General features: G+C 40.2%; 1 protein-coding gene across 1 annotated transcript; it reads right to left on the bottom strand.

The window, feature by feature from the left end:
- Positions 1-142: 142 nt before the first annotated feature.
- Positions 143-5,168, bottom strand: col10a1a (collagen, type X, alpha 1a). The gene is made up of 3 exons (XM_028566172.1): positions 5,089-5,168; positions 4,573-4,718; positions 143-2,604 (listed from the first exon to the last, which is right to left on the bottom strand). Exons 2-3 carry the CDS (start codon positions 4,700-4,702, stop codon positions 770-772), a joined length of 1,965 nt encoding a protein of 654 aa, XP_028421973.1. The 5' UTR covers positions 4,703-4,718; positions 5,089-5,168; the 3' UTR covers positions 143-769.
- Positions 5,169-26,580: the final 21,412 nt, after the last annotated feature.

The following is a 26,580-nucleotide window of genomic DNA, read 5'->3' as shown; positions in this document are numbered from 1 at the left end:
AGTATTGTCCTCTGTGTGATTTCAATACCTAGTACAAACTGTAATTTGTCTATAGGATATTTAGTAAAATGTTCACATCTATTTGTGTTCATTTAAAAAAGAAGTTCTTCTGAGACAAAATATTTGTTTAGACGTCTTTTATTTTGGTCATAATGCTTTACATGACATAATGCATGTTCAGGGATATAACAATGTTGCTGGTAGTTTGTGTTTGCATGTCAGTATTCTAGTGACTTATTTCATCATAAGGGTCAATTTGACCATTACCATTTCACAATATTCAAGTCACATACAAGGATAACAGTTACAACATGTTGCACAGAAAGTGTTTGTGTACTTTTAATTAATAAGATTATTGGTCACCCAGACAAAAACAAGCAGGTACAAAAAAAACAAAAAAAAAACAGACAAACACTAAATTAAGAATCACCAGTTGAACTCAGTATTAAAGGAATAGAGTGGAAAAAGAAAAAATCAGGACACAACACAGTTATAACATCTTAATTTCACATGCTGTCTGTCTCCATTACAAAAGCTCACTGGTGGATTGCTTCCCCCATCCCTGATCACCTGTTTTCATAAATTAGTTTTCCTTCTTCTTAGCACCTATTTCTTGTAGTTTTCAAGTCGAGATGCTACTATTCTTCAAAAAAAAGGGTGAACTACCTGTCTGCTTGGTTGAGGAAAAAAATAACAGGGAGTTTACTTTAGTTTGAGAAATAGATTGCAAATTTAGTTGGTTGGCTTTTGGGAACTACTGTATCATTGATCACGTTGAAGCAATGAGGAACCCAGAGAAAGAGCAGTGGACATTCTCAGCGGCAAAGACACCATTGGCCTCATCGTCGGGGATCTGGACGTAGACTGTGTCCTGCTCATCGAGCAAGAGGACAGCACTACCGGACATCTGGTCCAAGAAGCCCTTGCTATACTCATCATAACTGAACATAACAGGCTGGCCGTTCTTGTACAGAGCCACCAGGGCATGAGCTCCATTAACATGGATGCTGTAGGAGAAATAGTAAACTCCAGGAACCTGGCAAGTGAAAATGCCAGATTCAGGGTCATAGTGATTCTCAGCATTGTACACGATCTGGTCAAACTTAATGGGGCTGCCAGCAGCAGGGTAGGGGGTGATCAGAGATGCAGTGAAAGCAGACATGGGGGACTTGACCATAACCTCACTCATTCCCATGCCTTTCTCAAACACAACCTCACCAGGAGGACCAGGGGGACCAGGGGGACCAGCTGGGCCCATCGGTCCATCACCACCATCCTGACCGGGCGCACCAGGGGGACCCTGAGGTCCAGGGATACCCTTAGCAGCCAAACCAGCAGGGCCGGAAGGACCAGGGAGACCTGGGTGTCCCTTAAGGCCGGGAGCACCTGCGGGACCTTGAGACCCAGCAGGTCCTCTGGGACCTGGAGCGCCATCAGAACCAGAAGCACCTGGCTCACCTGCACGGCCAGGATGACCTTTGGGTCCAGCAGGGCCTGGAATACCTGGGGCACCTGGGGTACCTGGGGCGCCTGTATGACCTTTGTCACCTGTGGGCCCAGTTGCTCCTCTGGGCCCAGGAGGACCAGCTGCGCCTGTATAACCCTGCTTGCCTGCGAAACCCTGTGCTCCCTGATCTCCCTTGTTTCCCTTAGGTCCTTGAGCTCCAGTTGCACCTGTGTCACCTTTAGAGCCAACAGCACCAGGCTCACCAGGGAATCCTGTTGCACCCTGAGGTCCAGCAGGACCAGTGGGGCCAGTTGGGCCAGTAGCACCGGTATATCCTGTTGGACCTTGCTCACCCTTTGCGCCTGTAGCACCTGGGCTACCTGTAGCTCCCCTCTCTCCCTTCTCTCCATTTGCACCTGGCTTTCCATATCCGGGGACTCCAGGGGCACCAGTGGCTCCAGAAGGTCCCTGATGGCCTTTAGGGCCAACTGCACCAGGCAGACCTGGGGCACCGTTCTCACCTGGTTTACCTGGCATACCTACACCTGGAGCACCAGTGTGTCCCTTAGGTCCCTGTGGTCCCATAGGACCTTGGGCACCATCCCTACCTGGGCTACCTGACTTTCCTGGCTCACCGTCCGCACCTGGTTTTCCTGGCTTTCCAACTCCAGCCTCACCTGGTTGTCCAGGTGCGCCCACAGGTCCTTCAGGTCCTGTCTCACCCTGAGGTCCTTGAACTCCCACCCCTCTATCACCCTTAGCACCTGGCAGACCAGGTACACCTGGATGTCCTTTCAGACCAGGCTCTCCTCTAGGTCCCATTGCTCCAGGAAGACCTGAAGGTCCAGGCTTGCCAGTAGCAGAGAGGCCAGCGGGTCCAGGGCTTCCAGCGGATCCAGGGACTCCCCTTGGTCCCTGAAGGCCAGTGGCTCCGGTGTCTCCCTTGGCACCAGGTGCTCCATCGCTGCCAGGTTTGCCAGGTCCACCTGGGGATCCAGGTTTGCCAGCAATGGAGCGTCCAGGAGCTCCAGGAGGTCCAGGAGGTCCTTGGGCTCCAGGCAGACCTACGGCGTCCTCACCTGGGGGGCCAGGAGGGCCAGCAGGTCCCTCAGGGCCAGGCTCACCTGGAGCACCAGGCTCACCTGCCACTGACACCACTGTGACAAGTGAAACAGAGTCCATCATCAGTACCACCACAAAAAGAACTAAAAAGTACTACAATCAATATAAGTACTCAGAGTTACAATGTGGACTAATATAAATATTTTAAGAGTACATTTCAAAACTTCTTATTTAGTTTTTGTACGATATTATAATTAAAATGTTACCTATAGTCTGTGCATCATATTCATAGAGTACAACTAAATCTTAAAATACAGGGTCTAGTATCTCTAGTACCTTTAATTACATCCCATTCAAGTGACAAAAAGTACAAGAACATTGATGAACTGCACAGCTGTCAGATCTGAGTAGTACTACTACAAATGGTAGTATCTTGTTGATGAGAAACATGGTTGTTCATCAGAGAGATGTGAGATGAATAACACATTTAAAGGAAAATGCTCACATGAATGTTGTTCTCATTCACTGCTCTTGTGTCTTTCATCATAAAGATAAAAATGGTGGATGCATTATAAAATAATTTACTGATTGGTCCAAATTCAATGACATTTGATTCCTGGAGGTGGAGCAAGTTTTATCCCCAGGAACCAATCTTGTAGTTTTGAAGTTTGAGTGCATTGTGCTGATTCACTGGCACATTTAAAAAAAACAAATCCTTCTTGAACTTGCAAATCCTTTAACATAAATATAGATGTCTCTGCTTTCTTTTTCTTTTTTAAAATTTGTTTTAAATAATATGTTCAATAGCATTTTTTTATACTGTGCAGATCAAATAGCTTTAAGAGACAGTTTGTGACTTGTTTGTCAAACAGTAGATCTATATGAGAAGGAGCATTTTTTATTTGCTGCCTTAATGTGGTCACATGTGTTTGAGTATAAAAGGCTCGCTCCTTGGCTAACTGTATAGCCCAATTTGGATAAAGCCAAACAGATGTTTCTACTTGTGTGAAGCAGGCACACCCAAAAAACCACACTGCTGGGTGACTGGACTGTAATTGTCAGTGTCAAACTAAAAATAATTCACTAATAGCTACTTTCTCAAATAAAAATAGTATGTTGATTCACACAAAAAGCAACATTTCATATTTTATATTGCATTTTAGCAAATACTCAAGAACACACCCTAATTAATATTTTTAAAGTGCAGTATACCACTGAATATACTAGAAATTATGATATTTTTCATGTTTTGGGGAATGGGGGATCTTTAGAAAAGGCAAAGTTAACTGGTGTTTGAAATGAACTGAAATGTGAATTAGCTAGCATGAGTGTCTGAAAGCAAATACACTAAATGTATTGAAAATAACATTCTCACAACTTTATGCTCCAGAAAACACAAGTGATTCCTCTGAATTTCTGCTCATGCAATGGACATTTTCTACCAGATAGTTATCAAAGGCAGTTTAAAAAAGTATTTATATTGTGTCTATCATAACCATCATGATCACAAAATCTGAAAGTCCCCAAATCATTTTAATAATAATAAAAAAATGTTGCTAATGTGATTGCCTTGGCTGAATATAAGAACCAAGAAATTAAACTACAAACAACTAGGAAAAAACACTTAAGTTAGGTGTGTGTTTCAAATCCTATACATTTGAGAAAAAGAAAACTGCAAAGCTCTGCACTGAGTAAACTTTGTTATGCCAATCACAGATCTAAATGTGATTGGAGAATCATGCACTCTGTTGCAGCCAATCAGAGCACAAGGCAGTTCCAGAGCAAGGTGGAGTTTAGTTTTCAGAGTAAAGTGCAGCTGGCTGTGGCCAGCATCCGTCTGGCTGCCTACGCTACTCCAATTTGCCACAACAAAGGTGCTAGTTAGCTAGCTGAAGATTCAAAGGTAAGGCAATATTGTCACGAAATGCTGCTCAGGTAGAGATTCTCTTTAAAGAAAATCGGACAACTTTTGTGAGGACAGACTAAACAAAAACCGGAGAAGTGCAAGCGTGTTCTATTGTAAAAACAGATTGTATAGAGAGCAGGAGGCTGTGTTTTCTTACCATGGCTCTTCACAGAGTAGGGCTCGTACTGAGGGGCGGCCTTCACCACTTTCTTCACCACATACCCCTTCCCATGGGCTGCTGCCAGGGCCACCATGAGGAGGAAGATGCATGCTACTCGTAGGTCCATCTTGTCAAAGTCAAATCTGCAAGGGGAAAAAATGAGACAGTCAGGACAAACACTCTTAAGGTACAAGTGTCAGCAAGCTTTTTTCTCTAAGTCTCTCTAGCTAAAAAACTTTCTCGGATAAGTGTACAGGCTGAGCATCTTTACTGAAACTCAACAGACAGCAAATAAGATAGAATAATTTAGAGTAACAGTGTGCAAATTTGAATTTTGGATTCAGCCATCCTTCAGGACTCTTTGAATATCACACAGGATGCTCCAAGACAGCCAAAATCTGCCACCCTTTCCAAGCCTGCCATATGAACAACTCAAGGCCTAGACAAAGCCTAAATGATCACTGCACTCATCCAGAGATAGAGCTGTTTAGAAAGGAAGAGAAACACACTTACCAGGTCCAGAGGGGGTAAAAACAATCTCCTCAGCACCAGTGAGCTCCTGGTACTGCTGTATATCCTTAGGGTAGGAGCACAACTGAGGATATGCTGCCTCACAGTACAATGATGTGGGTATTTATACCATATCTACCCCTCACATCATTAAAAAAAAAAAAAAAAAAAAAGCCCCCACCATGCAAGTACCTCCCTCCTCAGAGCTAGGCTGTAATTAGCAGACAGATCTGCCCAAAGAGGGCATGTCACATCAGGGTGCCTCCATGTCTTGAATATCCAGACACATTATCACTTATTTCAGTCTTCTTCTGAACTAGAAAATAATCATGTACAAAGCAAAAATAAACAAAGAACACAAACAAGCTTTGCGGGAGGAATAAACTTAATCTATAATACCTTTGCATTTTCATTTTCTTGATACACTTATATTACCAGTTTTTTAGCAAACATTTTTTTAATGCTCAGGACATGTTTGTATTTCTGAATGCTTATAAGACCCCCTGTATAAATATGACAACGTCTGAAAATAGTGAGAAACAAATCTATAAAAAAACAACACCAGATTTGCAGTGGCACCTGTGTTGTTTCACAAAGCTTGCATTGAGGATGTACAGTACCAGACACATCTGCAAATATACATTTTAACCAGCCGGCTGGCAGAGACTCGCCTTTACTTTCCTGACTGTCTGGGCACCTCCACGCCTGCCATGATAAGATAAACAAGGGGAATGGTGGGGAAAGGTTGTCCAGAGTGCCATGGAATGTAATGGAGATTTTAGTTGCCTTAGATGTAAAGCAAATAATGATCTTTATTCCTGATGTATCATAAGTTATTCACATATTTTGTCTTTCATATATTTAGTTGTGTACACTTCCTGGGTATTATTTGGTCAGCTTATCATTGTGGCTAATGGAGGACAAAGTGGCCTTGATTTCAGTCTCTATTTCAGGATGAACACTTTTTCTTAATTTGTGTATTTTTATTAAGTGTGTCACCCTCAAAACAGCTAATAAAACTATATAAGGAGCCGCTGGAAAATAGATTTGGGCTTGTTTCTGTGCAGTCTTGTGAATGCAACCCAGTGTGCCCTCATATGCAGTATGGATGTTTGGACACCAGAGGGCAGGTTTTACTGTTGTACAGCACCTCTCCAGGAGCGCGCTGCTGCTGCTCCTGCTGCTGCTGCTGCTGCTACTGCTGCATAGAAGGGGCCATGCCCCTGTGGTCACTTGTTATTTTTGGATGCATATACATCATCAGAGGTTTCAGGCCTATTCCTACAATTACAGCTAGTTTCTGTCATGATGTTGTATTTCCTCAATCAGCGCTATCCTCCAGTATTATCCTCCCTCACCCTCCACCTTGCCTTGCTTACTTTGAGATCCTCCAACTATAATTTCTCAATTTCAGCCTGGCCACATAGGAAATGCATACACCCAAATAATCACATGTTCTCAAACACACAAGTAGCTATACACGATGTGTAGGGTACTCTGTACCCCATCCTAGATTCTTACACAACATTGGACCATTTATGGCACATGCTCTTCCTGTGTTCTTATAATGTATATACATGTTGCTGACAACATGTATATATTTGCAGAAAGGACGATGCCTGATTGAGGCCTTCACCAAGTTTCTATATGTGGCGTCTATACAACACGTGATTGTGACAGGCGTCTTTCAACAGGGGTATAATTAAAGATTCTAACTCATGGAGCTTGTTTGAACTCTTTTTTTTTTGTAAATTAGACTGAATTATCTGCAATTTTCCAAAGTGCTACCTTCACTGGCTTATAGCACTTAATCATGTCTGGCAAGTATTGTTTAAGTTTGTGCTTCCTGTCAAATAAAACATAATGTAATTTGTGATCTTCATTTTCAAATGCTTGAAATTCTGTTCGTAACCAAGACAGGAGTGACGGCTCACAGCAAAGGTGCAGACTAAATACTTGAGCCTGTGTGATGATAGAGGAATGTCAAATTAGATGGGCATGTGACACATGCAACTCAAGCAATATCACTTTTGTGCCAATATCGTGAATGCAAGTCATCTTTTTAACTTTGATTGCACGTTTACCAGCTGAGCAAAATCATGTTTAAACTTTTGAAGTATTCAGCAGTTTCATATTTTGATTGAATTGCTTGTGGCTGCCACGTGTTCCCAGTTTTTATATCTTTTATTTATACTATATTATTTTAAATTCTCATTATGCTTGTGCTCCAAGAGGAGGCCTAGTTGTGCCAGTTGTAGTCAAATTTAGTTGAAATGACAGAGCAAGAGAGGGTGGAGTTAGGATTTTATAGGTTCAGATAATTTCTGTTTGTTTATGTTTTTCAAAAATGGCTAGACCACTGCAGAAGAGGTTCTCTGTTTTTAGTCTGACCTTCTGAAAATAATGAGTAATCTCTTTATTCATAACATGTAACAATAACCTGCAAGTTAGTCTACGAAGAGACAGAAACATTCATGCTGAACCAGAGTATACTTTGGCTTGAGGAAGACTTGATTTAACAGTGTAATTTGGATGTTGTTTATAACCTCGCAGCATCTTTTTTATTTTTTAAACACGCCACTGCATTCATTTGCAAAGGACACTGTGTCCTTGTGCTTATAGTGGCAAAATTGAAGGCTGTGAAAGTGCATGGCAGATCACTCTCTCGCTCTCTCGCTCTCTCTCTCTCTCGCTCTCTCTCTCTCTCTCTCTTTCTCTCTCTCTCTCTCTGCTCAGCTCATTACAGTACCGCAGCAGCTTGATGTGGTCGGCAGGCTTCATTGTAATAACCATTAGGAATTAGGTTAACAGCATTCAGGCTGAAGGCGGTGACGTCGCTTTGCTCTTATATTGTGGAGGACCATCGCTGTAAAATAAGCTTTCATTTTCATGTCACTTCATACACTTGATATATGACATAAAATGCTTTTACTGCATTTAGAGAAATAAGAAAATGGCTAATTGTGAATATGACACACCCTAAGTCACTGAGAGCACAGCAAAGCTGCACAGTCTCTTGTTTCAGGATCAAATTGAAATCAAATTTTATTTTTATTTTGGTGGAAAGTAACAAAATACAGTACTATAGAAGTACAATTTTTAGGCACATGTACCTTTCTTATAGACGGGGTAAACCCAGCCCGATCTGCCGGCGATTTGATTTTGCCCTGCAGCTCAGCTCTAATGTTCAATCTTAAAAGATTGAGCTTGGTCTGGTCATAGCCAGACTACCTTCCTTGAGTATTATTTAAATACTTAATCCTTATTTCCACTACATCTCAGAGGGAAATATTTTGTACTTGTCACTCCACTGTGTTTATCTAACAGCCTCAGGTACTAATTTAGTTCATTTGCAGATTCAAATTGTTAATAGAAAATATAATCAACTGACAAATTAATGCTGTTTTAATATAGATTAAGTTATCCAGCAGTATAAAGTAATTGCTACTTAAAACTAGCCCCACCTTTACCAGCTGCCACATTAAAGTGATGCATCATAGTTATAATCCAATAACATAATGGTTTATTCTGAAACGGGTCATTCTGCATAATGAGTACTTTTACTTTTGGTATATTTGGACACTAATACTTATGTACTTTTACTGTGATAGAGTATTTCTACACTGTGGTATTGTTTGTAAAATATCTGAGTACTACTTCCACCACTACCGGTTTAGAAGGATAACTCAATGCAAATTTTATCATCCTTAACAGAAATAGATGGAAAGTTAAAAACAAGCCTGGGAAGTTCTGACAGGGCACATTTTCTTTGTCTGACCTTTCTGCAGAGAACATAAGCTGGCATTCTGAGGACCTGCTTGTGTTCAGGCCTTCATCCACATATAATAAAAGCCTGTTGATTTCACAGAATTTTCCAGAGAGTACTGCTGGAAAGTGTTACTGGCAATGTTAGTGATGTTTGTGCTTGTACTCCACAATGATAACAGTGTTCGAAAGAAAGGTTTTCGCATTTTGTCTGTTTTTGTTCGCTCCACTGCCCAAGAATTGAAGTTTCTGGTTTCTATGCCATGCTGACCGAGGCCCAACCCACACCCAAGAGGAGAACATAATTGGCGGTTGATGTAAGAGGAACCGGTTGAGCACGTGAGTCAAGCAAAGGCTAAAGATACACCATCACGGCTGGGATACAAATTTAATGTTTCAATAAACTCCATGGACCACTAAGAGCTACTTTAAACTATATGAATGGCAGACTTGATGGGGTCCCTTGTGAGTGATTGGTGGGGAAATTACAGGGTCCTGAAAACAAACATGGACCCAAAAGGAGCCGGAAGTGTAAAAGTAACTGAAAAATGGCAGTGGTGGTAAAAAAGATGAGGGCTGATGTCTGGTAGGTCACCAGTTTGAAACCCCAGAATGGCAGGAAAATGTGGGGTATGGATGAGAAAGCAACAGCTGGATGTCCTTCAACAACTCCCAGGTGTGAATGCATAGCTGTATGAATGTGAAGCAGTGCGTTGCCATGCATGCAAGGTTCAACAAACAGCTAAAAAGCACTTAAATGTTCAAAATCTTACTTCAGTGTTTTACTGTTTAAACACTTGAAATTTACTATGTAATTAGGTTCATGAGTTTTAAATATTTGTCACACTCACATCTGAAAGCAAGAACTTGCTTTTTGCCTGTCAACCAAGTCAAGTGCTGCTTTATCTCGACTGTGAGATTTGATTGTTTCTGTTTCCATAGTTCATTTGTTTTATTTCTGGAAAAGGTCTGACTCAGCTACTGGTTTGAAGCAGTGTTCTTAGTCTTTCTTTAGCCGAGGAAATCAGAGTTTCGGAATTGCAGTAACCAACAAGTAATATAACTACTCAGCCAGACAGTTTATGAGGTGCGGCATAACAGCACTTGTGCGCACAATGTACTACAAAGGTAAAAAGGTCAGAACAACATATCCAAATATTCTTTTCATTCTTCTTCTTCTGTTTTACAGCAAGGACACAGTTTTTGCTTGTTATTCATGACACTATATATTTCAACTATTCTCTGGATCATTTTGCATCTTGTTCCAAATCTCTTTAAAGGAAAAAAAAAAGGAAAAAAAGAAAATCAGAAGTCAAACAGAAGACAGACTGCTCAAATTATCTGCTTATTGTGGGATCATTTAAAGAAATCAAAGTTCAATTAAACCACCTAAATGGGATTTTTGGTGCTTAAGTGTAGGTGGTGGAGTCCTGTATTTAAGGATAATGAATAATCCGCTACATCAAGCTTGCGAAAATTTCAGGTTTCATGTCATGTCATGTATCAGGCAGCATCAGCCATTTCACAACAAATGCCACAAAAAAAACTTTCGGTAGTGTGTGGAGAAGTCTTTGTGAAAGACAGGAGGATGAAAACGCCCAGCAGAGTAAACTGCATCAGAGCAGAGGTGGATTTAAATTTGACTTGTCAGTTCATAATTACATTTGACTTAAGCACACACTGCAGTAAGAATGTGTGGGAGGGAAATGGCACTTTCTGTTCCTGAAATGCAGAGTGACAACCAAGAAAGAACAATGTTTATACAACACAATGTCACCTCACCTTCTGGAGCAGATAGTTAACACTGCACCATAATGAGACAAGACAAGTGTTGTACACTATATTTGCTCCCAGGCTATGTCTGTCTCAAAAAAAGGGTTGGAGCTAAACTGTTAGTTAGTGCCCAAAGAATTCACATATCTTTGCTCCTGATGCCTGCATATAAAGACAGGACCACAGGAAGTTAGCTGGAGCTTGACGTACAGTATGTCCGTAACAATGCCGGGGTCGAGGCTCGATCCGGTGTGGTTTTGAGGTTTGTTTTGCTGGCTGATGGACGCCGTGTGGGCTGACACTCTGGCCGGAGCCAGAAACAGTGGCCCTTACTGAGTCTAAATGGGAATCATTCCACATTATATAATATACACAAACAATGTCATCCTGTGTCCACTCTCTACTAACATCCATCCATTTATCCATTCATCCACCCATTATATCCGCTTATCCTTTTGGAGGGTCGCAGGGGGCTGGAGCCAATCCAAGCTGACAGCAATAGTAATAATGCATAACAAGTTCTTTTTCACATTTGTTTTAAGTTTGAAATTTACATCTTGCTGTGGGTAGTTCAGCAGTGAAAAGACAAACCAGTGAACAGCTTAAGATGCCTTTTCAGAGTGAGTTTCAGCTCATTGTTTAGCTGTCCGTCCCACAACTTTACTGTTTTGGTTCACTCTCATCGCTCTCAGCAGGCAGCTGTTTTCAGCTAAAAAGATCTAAAAACCCACTGTACATTGCACGTACTGGTTCGGAGTTGCGGCGAGTGCTTGGGCCCTGGCATACATGCGTGGAAGTCTAGTTTTTATGTTTGAAATTGGAGAAAAATAGAAACCACTTGTTTAAACTGTACTTGAAACATCAATAAAAGCAATAAAAGTCACACATTAACTCATCTCTACAAAATTAAAGTATTATAAAAATGGCAAATATGCAGTTGGTTTGTCAATTGAAATCAGATGCGACCAAGAATGTTACAAAGTGAGTTTGGCTTTCTATCGGAAAAAAAGAAAACCCCACAACGGCGAGTGGCTTGCTGCTGATGTTTTGGAGTTTGTTATTGGTACTCCACAGACACAAGAACATCCCAGAATAAATTGGGATGAGAATGCACAAAGTGAAGTTTTATTCCATATGTTTTGCATGTTGGTAGCTGGCTTCTCGTTGTGTTTGTTTAAAGGGTTTAGGGGACCAGACTTCATATTTGCAGGATATTTTGAAGAGACATGCCAAGGGTGGATCCTGAATACAAAAACACTTGAATTTCGAATTTGTCTAGAGCCTCACATGGCCAGTGATTGTGGACCATGGGCTGTCTGACACAGCATGGGTCCCAGGTCTTTCTTGCTTTCAGTGTATCTTTTGAACACCCACCATAAGGGAAACCATAGAGCATTAAACAAGTCTAACCAAAGGTCATCTGAGACTGTCCCTGACTTTTAGACAAAACAAATCTGAAGTCAATGACTAAAAAAGCTCACAAGCTAAATTTGGCTGTGTCGTGTGTAGTGGACATTTACTCAGAAATGTAGCAGAAACACAGTGAATGAACTTCTGTGTTCTCAGTTCTGCAGGATGCTGTGAAATTACTAGTGATTTAAACCTTTTTCACAAAGAAAAGTCATGACTGAGCACATCTTTAAAAGGAGCTATTAGACCTGCGTTTATATGAAATGAGCTGTTAAAACCTTTCTTTTTTTAGCAGGTAACTCTAGTGTTTAGAATGATGTAGCTACAGGAAACATGCACATTTGTAAACCTCTAGCTTTTAACATTTACATGCATTTGTGAATAAGGCTGAGGTGTTTAATGGGCTGAATCCTTGCTGGGTTTTGTTGAGTGATGTATGCAAGCAGCTATAAATATATAGGTGAAAGTTATGGAAAATATAATTGTATAAATTAAAATCGGAGTAGCTTCTTGGGGGGTCTGGGTGATATTTCTTTTTTTTTTAATGGCTTCATGAATATACCAGCGTGGCTTTTTTCTTCCTGTGTAAAATTCAGGGGTCACATTCTTTTTAAATTTGACATTTAATGACAAAAATAATAAATCCTTCGAGGTGGTCTGCAGGGCCAATGTTGCAAAGCAGAAAAAAAGAGTTTAATTATTTTGATGAGCCAACAGAGAGCTTGTTTTACTGTCCCATCCCGAGCAGAGCCAAGTGGTTTTAAACACAGAGAGTGTGAGTCATTGTGCTCTGTAATTTCGACACGCTGCAGATGTCTTAAGTGACCACGGCTGTAGACCTGTTAACCCGAGTGATCCACATGTAAAACTTTCCCTTCCTCCTAACATAATAATTATAATGTCACTTCCCAGAGCTCTCTCCCTAAATTGCAGCATGTATAGGTTTAACTACAATGACAGCTTGCTATAAGATCTTTCTAGGACAGGCCTGATGACTATTTTGGGTCTCTGACCTTCTTTCCCGACAAAGAGCTTCTGTTAATCTCTTCTATAATTCCTGTACCAAATCTTCTTTTTTTCCTGGATAATTCAGATACTGTAAATACCATTTTTCCAAGGGTATGGGATTTGCTTTTAAGGCACATCTAAAACCTGTAAGTATATGTCTCTCTCTCTGGTGACAGAGTTGGAGGTGGACAGTCGTGTCTGAATGGCACAAGGTGAACTGCTAGTTCTGCTGAATGGTACATATAAGACTTTGAAGAGTTTCCAATTGGTCTTTTTTCAGCTATTTGCAGTTCTGTATTTCAAACAAAATCTCCAAATGTGGAAGTTTGAGGTCCTGCGGTAAAAGAAGAGAGCATTACAGTTCTAATACTGGTGCACTTTTTTTTTTTACAGTGTTTACATTGGTCTAGTCACATTCTGGTCAGATTGCAACAGCTCGTGGTTGAATAAAACCAGTAGTTGTAGCTGCTGCTTGAATGCCATCTTTTGCCAGACAGACAGGTGGACTCAGACTGTGTCTGGAAACTCCTGCAGTAGCATTTAAATGCCAGCAGCTTTCTGAAGTGGTTGTCTACAGAAGGGACAGGACATTTGATCAAACATGTTTTCCAAGATGGAAACAGGCCTAACTCATAGACTGTGCTGCTGTGTGCATCTCATCCGGCGAGCCAAACCAGCAATTTCCAGGAGGCTGTAATCACGGTTGTCAGAGTGAACAAAATTGTATTTTTTATTCAAAGCCATCTCTTTCTATTTCCCCCAATGATTAGTTTTACAATACAGAGATGCACCCATTCCTTTATTTTCTTTAAGCGAATATGTGGGTTTTATATGACTGTAGCATGTTTCAAATAATTTCAATAGTCTTTGCTTTTCATAAAATGAAACAAACCTTGTGGAACTAGGTGCAGTCTACAGTAGGCAACATGCTGCTTTTAGCTTTTCATTTCAGTGCCCCCGGTTACAATTAATGGGAGTAGGAGGGAGGCAGTGTGCATTGCTTCACAGTGCTAAAGCGGGAATTTCTTTTAATTGTATACATAGTAGCTTTAAATCTGCATTAATTGATACATTTTTGCCACCTGTGAGCTGTGCAAAGCCGAAAACATACCTTATATTGATATGTGATTGTGTAAGCAGTTGCCTTTTACCCACCCACAAGATCTGTCACATTAGCATTTATGTAGAGTGTTCCCTGACGATGAACTATGGTGAATAGAAGTCCAATATCCACTCTCCTTGTAGCTCTGTTTTTGATCTCCACCAACTCCTGACTGAAATATCTGGCTTTTTAGTTGCTAAATGACCCACTATATTCACAAGCCAGTTGCTAATGTTGTTTTTCTGTGGGTTTATCAGAGCTGCCATTTACATCTGCAACAATGCTAATGAAGCTGTGAGAGTGACCCAAGTAGTAGCGATCTATAAAACCAAAACGATGAGCTAGAAGAAGCTAAAATGTGTTGTACAGCTGAGTTGAACTGCCATGGTGAGTCAGGTGTGGGTTGTGTCACAACGAAATCACAGAGAATAAAACCCACTTTCACATTATAAAAATAAGACTAAGCTAGCTATTATCATAACATGCTCACATTGACAATGCTAGCATGCTAATGTTAAGCAGGTATAATACCATGTTCACCATCTTAGTTTAGCATGTTAGCATGCTAACATTAGTTAATTAGCACTTATTAGGCTGATGGTATTTTCACCAGTTTTTTATTAACTGATGATAGCACAAGATGAAAAGATGATAGTTGTTGATATTTCAGTCTGGACCAACCAACCGGCCGACTGACACTTTTGAACAAAAGCTGAACAAGATTTTTGTTGTTGACCCAAAGGTAAGGTCATGGTTAATGAGTGATTCCACACAGATGCCAAATGTTTGTAGTCAGGTATTACATTGCATTTCTAATGACAGTGTTATCCTCCCCTGTTGCTCTGTTGTTAAGTCAGTGGAAATTGCACACATTTACTAACAGATACATATAAGAGATTTAAAACCTAAATGAGATTAGTTTCATGTTTGTATTCTTGTATAAGCCCTTCACTTTCTCTTTATACACAGTGTGAAGCCCCCCTGTTGATTGCAGAGTTTGATCCCATACCTCACAGACAAGTGGTTTGCTTCATTGAAATTAAGCTAATTATACTCCACGCCTGTACTCATGCAGCTACTGTAAGCTATACTTTCACCCTGCTATTATCTCCCTTAGGTTTCGTGACTGTGAAACACCCTCTTCAAATTAAAAGGTCGGAAATGTGCCAAAACCTGACATTATAAACTATTGAGCTTTTTTTGTGAGTGAAAAGATGCCCAGTCTCTCGAGTCTGTTAGTCTGTCCCAGTTTGACAACAACTGAGAGCTTAACATAAGATTCAGCGAGTGGAAATGAGCCTTCTTCTCCAGTTTGTACAGAGAGCAGGAGAGCTGAAGTGAGTGCCTTCAGACGACTTAAGATGTATGCTCTGTGATGAAACGCAGCAATAAACTGTAAATGTCAGCAATCACCTGGGCATAAGCACACACACATTCACCTGGGCATAAGCGCACACACACACACAGACACACACAACACACACACACACACACACACACACACACACACACACACACACACACACACACACACACACACACACACACACACACACACACACACACACACACACACACACACACACACATATTTTTCAGCCTTTTCAAACCACAACTTTCACAGATAATTAAGCTTTTCTTTTTTTATTCATGAGTGAAATGAAAAAGGTGATTTATTTGTATTTCTTTTTATAAACACTGTGCTCTTGGGAACCTTTAATGTAGGCTTTCAAGATCTATGCCTCCACATAATCCTGTCTCTGAGTTGAGCAGGCAGTTCCTTGAACATCATGGCTTGGTTTTCGCACTGATACCTTATATAGACATATATTCCAAATCATGTCCAATTAAGTCATAGCAAAGGATCTGAATACTTTACTACAGTTTTTTCTTCAATAAATTAGAAAAAATCCTGTTTTCACTTTGTCATCATGGGGAATTCAGTGTAGATTGATGATGGCCAAATAAATGTAAATTATTTTAGAATAAGGCTGCAGAATAACAAAATGTGAAAAAAGTGATGGGGCCTGAATACCTTCTGAATGCATGGTATATTGTCTTTGCAATGACAAGCCTCACAATGATTAAGACAGTGATCCTGCTATAATAGGGAAGTTTAGATACCAGAATATAGAGATAAAGATATTTGTCCCTGTTCAATAATGTATCTGCTACCATAACATTCATTAAAGTTTCATTGTGCATAAAGAGAAAGATTCAAAAAATATTCAAAGCACTTCTTGCCTCAGAATGGGAACACAGCGTGCAGATGTACTTCCCTCGGTTTTTATGGGCTTAAAGGACATACTTACTCTGGTTTACTCATACGTATAATAGTGGCTGTTGCCATGGTTTTGTTGCTTCATTAAGCAACATGTTAAGCATACACAATGTTATGTTATAGACATTGGAGTTGGTTTTGGTGTTTAGACAATGGAAAGCTAGAAAGCTTTATTTAGGATGATGTGATTCACTGTAGCCACAATGATGACTGCTCTTTGATTTACTGCTGTATCTGGACCCACAGGGTTTGAACATGTGCTGAAAGCTGACTAAATACATCATTCAGCAAATCCTCCATCATAGAAAGAGCGTGTGGCAGGACCAAACAGCAGTATTCTGATCTTTTCTTAAGTAAAAATACCAGTACAACATTGGAAAAATACTCCTTGTACATAAGTCTTATATGCAAAATGTACTTTAGTATGAAAAGTAAAAGTGATTGTTCTGCAGTAAAACTACCCGTGACTGATATATCGTTATCCAGTAGCTGATATTGATGCATCAGTGTGTAAGCATTTTACTGTTGAGCTGGTTGAGGTGAAGCTTGTTTTAAATACTTTGTGTCCAGTGAGATAGTTTAGTCAATTGGTTCCCATTGTTGAAGAAGTTGGACAGTTTCTAAAATAGATCAACATTGATGCAGTAAAGAAATATATATATAGTCTTTTATTCCACGCACTTTTTGTCCTTATCAAGACCTGGGGTCTCATTTATAAAACTGTGTGTAGGATCCTTACTTAAAGTGTACGTATGCCCAAAAGCCAAAAATGGCGCCAAAATTAATTTTTATAAAACCGTGCGTACACTCATCTGTAAGCAATGCTCCCTTTATAAATCACAGATTACGCACAAGTCTCTTATCCCGCCCTGTACACGCCCATTTGTAACCATAAATAGTCAATGCAAAGCACCTCATGAATGCTGATCAGTATGTTAATGACCCTGGCAGTTCAGTTAATGACTGGCGGGGGGAAAAGCAAAAAACTTCTCAGACGCTCGGGAATTGCTGCAAATTGAATTATAATTTTGGCCTGTTCACGCACAGTCTAGGGAAACCTGATCTATTGACTACCTATATTAATAATACCGTCCAAAATGGCAGGCATTATGGCACGCGGGGACAGCTTCGATATACCAGACCTATATGATACAGAACTATATATTATATCCAAACTAGCCTTAGTGATAAAGTTGAAGATTATATATAATATTTATTATAACTAAGTGTTAATTAACTATATAATTAACACTTAGCTGTCTGCCTTTTCCCTCTGGAAACAGCCGGGTTGCCCCCAGAGTGGCGAGGACCTCCCTCTCTACTGGACCCAATTCAGTACATAGATCCAAGAGCACAGCTTTAGGGACATATTAGCCAGTCATCGTCGTGGTCCCTGAAGTCTCTTTCTCTCCTGATTCTTCCATTTATGCACAGAGGTCCCCACAGTATTTATATGTTTACAACAATTAGAGTGATTGTTAACACCTTGCCAAAATCACAGTATCAACTAGTGGTACCCCCAAGATACAATTTGAAGGCAAACACACTTTTCTTCATGCAGGTTTGGTCACGGACAGTATTAAAGTTAGGAACGATAACAAGGACATTAAATGTAACGATTGCACGAGAGCTTAACGGCTGTATTTCCAGACTTGGACATTTGATGATATATGCACAGTATTAAAGACATATATTTAGTTATTTACACTGTGTTCTGCCTTTATCTAATGCTAGGGTATTTGATGCTATCCTGTACATGCAGTCGGGCCATCTCCTCCTCCTGCGCTCTGTAGCGGACAATGTGACGGTGAGATAGCGGTGATTAAGATTTAAGTTGGATTTTATGCGGTGTTTATGGAACAATTATCACTCAGTATAAGTGCAAATAACACTGCTGGATTTAATCTTCATGATAACATGGATGATATGGAGTGAAAAAATTTGCGTGAGGCATCAATACTTGAAAACATTACGAGTAATCGTTATTCCCACATTTACTTTCTGCAGTTCACCACCTCACCATCTGCGTCGCCAATTCCCATTGTCTCCAAAATGTGCGTATGCATGGGTCAGAGTTTGCGTGGAGGTTCGCACATTCTCCCGTCAAGTTTTCATTTTTTAAAAATCACAACCTTTGTGTGAGAAGTGCCGTACGCATATTTTCAGCCCTGTTTTGTGCATACGCCACGTTTATAAAATTAGACCCCTGGTGCCTACATTATTCACAATGCAAGTTCAAGCCACTAGCCTCAAGTACAGATGAGGAGCAGGCTACAGATGTCTAGTAATTATTTCTATCTCGACGCCCCCAAATTCTTTTCATTTGCAAACTTGTAGTCTTCAGCCCCAACCAATACTAACTCAAGTGACATCACTTGAGGCAATTTATGAAACGTCGCGCAGCTCCCTGCGGAGCCACAAGAGGTTTCACATATGCAGTAGTAGCAGTCCCTAAAGGGCCATTCACATTGTACGCACAAACGGCAGCACTGCGCTATGAAACTCATTATTGTCAATGGCTTGCGCACGCAAGAACCGGTCTGCCGCAGCGCAAGCGGCAATTTGGTCGCTCTTGCATGTGCCACGGTCAAAGTTCAACATGGTTCAACTTTGACCGCGGCACGCGCAAGAGCGGCCGCGGTGCGCTGTGACGTGCTTTCAGGTGTCTGAAAAAAACAGAAAAAAGTAAACACCGAATACACGTGGATCCACAAACGGAACATGGACGAGAGGTTGATTTGGGCCGTCAGCGATCTCCCAGAGCTGTACGACACAAGTTTGAGGTCGTACAGAGACCTCGGACGCAAAACTATGCTGTGGTGCATATTTCCACCATAATAGGCATGCCAGATGTGTAGCTTATTGTAGCCTCCTAATTTAAATCTTTCAGGTTTGTTTTAGCTATGTGAAAACAACATGGACATGTCTCCATTGAAATACAATCATAACTATGTTAATTTTTTTCTCAGATACTTTAGTGCATTTGTTAAATAATAATTTGCATTTGCACAACAGTGAGTGCATTTCTTAAAACAGTTGGTGTAAACGGCACCACATAGTGACTGACCTGCAAAAGCGTGTATTTTGATTGAAATCTTTTGTTTACATGTCCAAAGTAAGTATTTATACCAATGATCCAATCAAACTGACAAGTCCTTACGCCATTGTTCATACCAAGATAGTGAAACTGCTTTGTGTTGTTGTCCATATTTAACAGTTCACTCTGTAAGTATAGTGTAATGAAGAATGCACATGAAAGGAGCACTATTCCCTATGTGACACATTATTGTCATCTCTGATCTGGGAAATGTGCCAAAGCAACTGAGAAGAAGTGTACTGTTTTGAGCTGCGAAAACCAAATATCAAGTTGATATACAGCTCTATACAGGTATTTGTAGGATATATTTGTATTTGTATGTTTATATGAAGTAAATATGTTTGGGCTGATTGACACAAGTCATGTTCGTTTTCATTGAAGTTCACATATAGGTAGTTAGGTATATGGCCGTTAGACAGAATAACTGTACCCATTTCCAAGTGTGTAAGCTGCAGTTTTGGAGGAATTAATTGCACATATGCATTAAACAAAGTGTTTTCCAGGGTATGAATGATGATGATGAATGTATGAATTCAGGCTCATAGCTTAGCTTTATTATACCCAACTGCAATAACTGCAGACATCTTACTCATGTATGTAAACACATGCAATGACACACAGTGTTGACATGCAACATTTTATTTAGAAATGAAAATCCATTCATAACCCATCTGCGAAATCTTAGGCCCGACTCTCGTCAGCAGACTGTCTGCTCCCTGTTGAGCCAAAATTACCCCTGGAACCGGTCACAGTGAGAGCGGAGCTCTGCAGCCGGAATTCCCCCAACTGCTCTCTGGACCTGAGGGTCTCGTGCACCCACACCTTTCTTGCTGCTGCTGCGGATGCCTTCCTATGTCCTCACAACCAGGGCAAGTGCCAAGGGTTTCTTTTGGTTCAAAGACAGAAACATCTTCGCCACCAAATCACTACTGTGTATCCTACATAATGTTGCGTAGGCCTACTGCTCGTCTGATGTACACCGGACGCAGGCGTGACGTGCATTCAAATATTGCCGCATGTATGACATAAATTTGCACTGAGCCCGGCAGCAAGCACAACAAATATATTTGGGAATAGGACAACCTAGCAGCAAGCGCAGCGCATGCCGCGTACAATGTGAACAGGCCCTAAGACCTGTAAACATCAACAACTGAACCAAGTTAATAGCTTAAATAAATAGAAATTAAGGAAAATATGACTTGATTTAAGAACAAATATTTGCTTTTTTTGTGTACTTCTTGGTCAGAGAACATCTTGTACTCTTTTGGAATTGTTCCCTGCATTTTTTTTTTTAGATGCAAAGTGATGCTCAGGCCACTTCTGAAATACCCTCAAGTATGGGTATGTGTTGGTGCATTAAACCACAAAGTATGGGTATGTGTTGGTGCATTAAACCACAAAGTGAAGAGATGTCGTGCTGCTTCACGTCAGCTGAGAATTGTTCTATTCTTCGGCGCTCCAAAATGTAATTAGGGCTCATGAAAGACTTAATGAAAGCCTTGAAATATCCTCCGTTCAATGCTTCCAGAGATATTCGATCTGCAGAAATAGAATTATAATTTTATGCTAAAAGACTATACCTCTAATTTGTCAGAGCTGTGATTGGAGCTTTGATTGCTATATATAAGTTTGTGATAGCTCAAGGGACTTTTTCTGCTCTAAAATACCAATTGTTTGAGAATCATGCTGCAGTTGCTTCCATTCAAAGACTGAATGAGGCCTTTTGTACAGTGGCCGAGACGGTTCAACACTAATGCAAAAGCTACAACACAAATACAAAAGCCATAACACAAATAAATGAGCGACAACTGAAGTGAGCAACAACTGAAGTGAGTGACAATGGAAGTGAGCATATTGTTGACAAAGAGCCAGCGGATGAGTGGAAGAAAGTTCTTGTATGTTTGAGAAGTAAGCGAAACATTGGTTCCTTGCTAATTATGATTACTGTCGCTACGTGATTGTTACAAATAAGCTTTTGCGTTTGTGTTGTGGCTTTTGTATTTGTGTTGAACAGTCTCGGCCACCGTACTTTTTGGGTTAGTATTGGAATTCATTTATTGTGTAGGTTACAGTAAGTTCAGTCCTAGATAGCAGAGGGAGGGCGGTTTTGACTCCTGCGGTTGATATCAGGGGGCGTTGGGACATTTTTAACTCCCGTCTGTTGTGGTGAAGGGTGTGTTCATCTGTGGGGAGGATTGGCGCTAAATGTCTAATTATGCGTGATCCCACGTTCTTAACTTTCCCAGGGTACAGTAACAGTTAATGTGGCACATGCTCTGTAATCAGTGATGTCAAACATCAGAGTCTCGCAAATGAAGCTCTGAAACTATCGGGGACCCTGCGGTGCAAAGCACAGTCCCCTCGGTTGTCAGAGCTTTAATTATGTTTGTTTCACACGGGACCATTTTTATGCTACTATATTCATCACCTGCAGCTTGCTAAATAGCCCTCAACAACAGTATGCTCTGAATTTAGATGTACAACAGTACAAATCTAAATTATGTCCACTTGTAAGTAAGATTCATTGACGTTTTCACTGAGTGGTAAGAATTCATTCTTAATGAAAGGTGATACAATTTGTTTTCTCGTATTTTGTGCTACTAAAAACGGTTCACCATATGGATGATGAAGTTAATATTTTTGTATGAATGGGTGCGGAACAACGAAGCAATAACACTGCCAGATTGCAGTTTCCGGCCCAACTTTTAGATTACTCAGCAGGTCTGTTTGTTTCTGTTCCCAGAAATTGAAATGGTCCAGAGATGAAAAGGTGCTGATAATGAGGCACAAGCTTCCAGATTCAAAAGACCCAGGTGGACGACCACAACCAGACCCCTTGGGCCAAGCATTTATCTCCCCCTGAAATTCACTCATTAGAAAAGAGCAGTGTAAACATACAAGGCTGCCAGAAAGCCTTAAACTTTCCAAAAATGATCTCTCATTCTTCATCCAAAATTGAGTCATTAGTTGTACGCAGTACAGATCATTAAACTAATGCCCTTTAAGTTGTTTAGGAATATATCTATTTATGGTTGACTTCAGGTTGGAGAGATATCTATTTATGGTTGACTTCAGGTTGGAGAGAGAAGTGTTTCCATGCACATCTGAAGCGGTGTTTGAAATGTCTATTTCTGGCAAGTTCATTGCAAAAATGGAAACGTTTGGAATCACCTAAGGGACTGCATGAAAATTATTGAGGTAGGAAAGGTGGGTGAACCTTGTGTTTCACTTTTTTTTTTTTATTAGTTGGCTTTAGGAGGTGGATTTTGTTACATTTGGATAGAGCTAGTTGTGATCCAGACTTTATGCTAAGCCAAGATAGCCAGCTAACACTGTTGACTTTGTAGTTATTGTTCAGACATGAGTGGTATTGACCTTCTCGTCTAATGTTAAACAATTATTTCCTCAAAATGCCCAGTCAATTGGTTTGTCTCTTTCAGTTTTGAGCACTGAAAGAGAAACTGTGAACAATATTAGCCCTGTGGACATGGGGACATGACTCTCTATACCATACAGTATGATGTATATAACCCATGCCACCATGCAGCAGGGCAGGGTGGGTGTCCGTGGTCACAGGCTCTGCCCTCTGTGTCTCCAGTGGGCCATACACAATTCTCCCAGTGGCCAAACCCCAAGGTAGCAAGCCATGAAAATGAGAGCGTTGCCTTTGGAGTTAAAAAAAGAAGATGTTTTTAACATCCTCTTCAGCTATTTATTCCCATACTTCTGCTATATCTATAGAATTAGTTTTGCGGGGGAAAGTGGAAATTAAAGTTCAATCTTCTAGGTTTTCGGCTACCTTACCATTATTGCTACCAAAAGGGTTGCAAATTGAGATTCTCCTTGTCTCTCAGCAACCACTAAGACTAAAAAACGCGTCATGAGGGACATGATACAGTAATTTGTGGCTTTGACTATAAATATGATGCATGATACACAGAAACATTGTGTATTCATTTTTCCCATAGGGTTTATTTAGTGAGGTACCTGATGACATTTTCGTAATCCTGAGGCAGCATTTGCTTTATAGTCTTACATATGGTGAATGTGTAGAATATACAGCTTCATAAATTGTTATGTTGTTAAAGAAATTGCACACACAAGCTTTTTAATATCTTCTTTTCTGCTGATCTTATTAAAACCCAAGTGTAGTTGTTTTATGTCTTCTTGTACTGGCAGACTTGAACCCAAAAGCACTTATCAATGTACAGGAAACGTCAACACCGGGAGATCAGTCACACAGGCTAATAAATCCAAAGAGGGGGAGGCAAAATATTAAAGGACCAAATAAACAGGCAAACACAGAACAGGAACCACTGGAGCACTTGGCAGAAACACAAAAGACAATCTGGCCAAGAACAAATGAAAGTGGACTGATTTATATACTGAGGGTGAGGGAATGAGCCGCTGGTGAGGAGATGGGCAGGGAAGACCAGGTGAGGTGAATGAGTTGATTGCATGGCCTGAGAAAGTGGCAGGACAGCTGAGTTAGTGATAAAGTAAAAGCAGATGAAAACAAACTAAGAGTTGGGGGAAATTAGTGACAGTAAAGTGTTAAAGTAACACTTTCCCCTTTGCCACAAACTGAGATTGTAAATTTTTAATGTTGTAAATTGTAAATTAACATAAAGCACAATTATTACTCCAAATAAGGAAATCATTATTTTTCCATATGTTATGTGGGAAATTGATGTACAAATATATATGCTTTTTGTTTGCCAAAGAGTAATTTATTGACAAAAAAATGTACAATATGCTATTCTTCACCTTGACATTATTTAAGGTCAATTAGACTCCAAAGAGGTCTTCCCTTTAAGACCTCTAATGAACAAACTATTATAAAACTCCAATAACAGAAGTCCAAATAGACTTATTTGGGATTAAGGAGGGCTACTTCTGCTTAAAAATACTGTCAGCACCAATCACAGATATAGAGCATATGTACATTTACATTTTACATTTTACAACTGCTTTAAAGTTGGAGTTTCTAAGAACCAAAACTGTGACAAATAATGCATCATTTTCTGTAGCAGTTATAATATATATATAAAATTAGGAAAGGCCATGAGTTACAAAACTGATAAAACAATGTTAAATGTGTGTTTTTAACAAGTTATCTGGGTCTCCAGGACCCTCAACAGAGCATTAGCGTTAAACTTTTTCTATAAGACAAAAAAGTTTCCTAGTCCATACAAAACTAAACTATGTAACAGTTACATCCTACAGTCCAGACAGACACCTTTTTTTTCTTAAATTTAGAAAAACACAAGAAGAAAATGTTCTTGTTTTCTTTCTGTGGCGGAATGGATATTTATAATGGGAGACCAATGTATGTATAGTCCACCATACTTTCCTCCATAACTGTCCATTTTTGCATCCAATCCATTCCCCCTCATGTGTAAAATGTCCATCTGGCTGGCCGGATGCACCCCAGAGCACCCTGCAGTGACCCAAAGCCCCGCCTAGTCACACACTGAACTCCAGATTGCAAGAGTGTTACGTTCACATCAATAGGGGCTACTGATATCAACTTCTCATATAAATAAGAATCATTTAAATGCACCAAATATGTTACATGGGGTACATCTTAATTTAGGTAGAAGAAGGTCTACTTGTACTTGTGTCTGTATATTTTTACCTTTTGGTTGCCTTTGGCTGTTGGTCAACATCAAAGATGAGAAAAATGTTTCTAAGGCACAGCATAACCGCAAGTGTTCAAAACAACATTAATGCTCCCTAAGGATGTCCGTGAGAGGGATGGAGAGGCCTCGGGTCCACCCAGTGGTCACCAGTCATCAGGCACGGCCCAAAGATCAGCCAGTCACAGAGCAGCAGCTCCTACAGTCAGTCCATATAAACCGTGAGAGGCTCCGTCCCATCTCAAAAGCAATCAGAGAGAAGTTGATGCTTTGTGTTTTTCTCTGCACTGATACTTTTCAGCTGATTATCCAGGAGTGCTTACAACAGACTGAACAGTAAATTACAATTAAATGCATAGATTATCAAAATTACAAGGAGACAACATGGAGGAATGTACATGGCAATTTTTCCTGAAACCACATAAAAGAGAAATTCTAGGAATGTGATATTCTTGGGTTTTCTGGGATATAATTCAGTTTATTTATATGAGTTAGAGGTTAAATTTATACACTCCAAGTGAGAAATTTGTGAGAAGTCAAAGTTTAAATCAAGTGTATTCTTGTGAGCCTTAATCCCAGTTACACTCTCAGAGAGCTGCCTAACACCCACACTATGAAACATTAAATTAACACAACTCTCAGACCCCCAGTGAGAAGAATGAAAAAGTCCCACAAAAACCTCATTCGGCGAGAAAAACTGCAGAAATCTTGGCAAGGGCATCACAAAGACATAATCCCTTCCAACATGCTCATAATTCACTATTTATCTACACTGCAATTAGTCACTCACCCCTAGGCCAAAAACATACAGCAAAAACAGTTAAGCAATCCAGCCAAACACACTAGTTACTGTTCCAGCCCCTATTGGCGTCTCCCAAAATGCATCAAGATAAAGAAATACTTAGTTATGGTTAGCCTTAATGACTAAATTACAACAAAAATAGACAAAGACATCTCAAATGTCATCTAACTTAATGATATGTGTTTAAGTTTATATACAAGATTTCCGTACACAATGGAATTTGTGTGTTATTATTTGGATGACACATCTTTCATGTTCCCTAATAGGGATGTTGATGTTGGTAAAAAATGATTCTGATTTCATGCTCCATACACAGTGCAGACATGTCATTTGGTCTCTTGTGAAATTACCCAAAACTCTGCACTTCCTCGACCTGTTTGCATTTCAGTTTTAAACCTGTAATTGTGATTTTATTTTTTGGGTCATAAATGTATATTAATGCATGAGTGGAATAAAAAACGTGCAGCCTCTCAGCTGTTGACTTTCTATTTCCAGCTCTATGCAGACACATGTACACAGTCAGTGGAAACCATGATGGCGGGGATGCATATATACAGCCATGGAGGATGGTCAAATTCCCTTTGGTCATCAGGTTGACCACAGGTGGTTTCCATGTTA

The sequence above is a fragment of the Perca flavescens genome, chromosome 20 (assembly GCF_004354835.1).
Source record: "Perca flavescens isolate YP-PL-M2 chromosome 20, PFLA_1.0, whole genome shotgun sequence".
NCBI lineage: Eukaryota > Metazoa > Chordata > Actinopteri > Perciformes > Percidae > Perca > Perca flavescens.
This window is presented reverse-complemented; position numbering and strand designations above follow the sequence as displayed.

Bases quoted from the DNA above. Each gene is read 5' to 3' on its own strand.
- col10a1a (XM_028566172.1), bottom strand. From the start codon at position 4,702: ATGGACCTACGAGTAGCATGCATCTTCCTCCTCATGGTGGCCCTGGCA. The intron at 2,605-4,572 runs GTAAGAAAACAC...CACTTGTCACAG, and splicing joins CTACTCTGTGAAGAGCCATG to TGGTGTCAGTGGCAGGTGAG.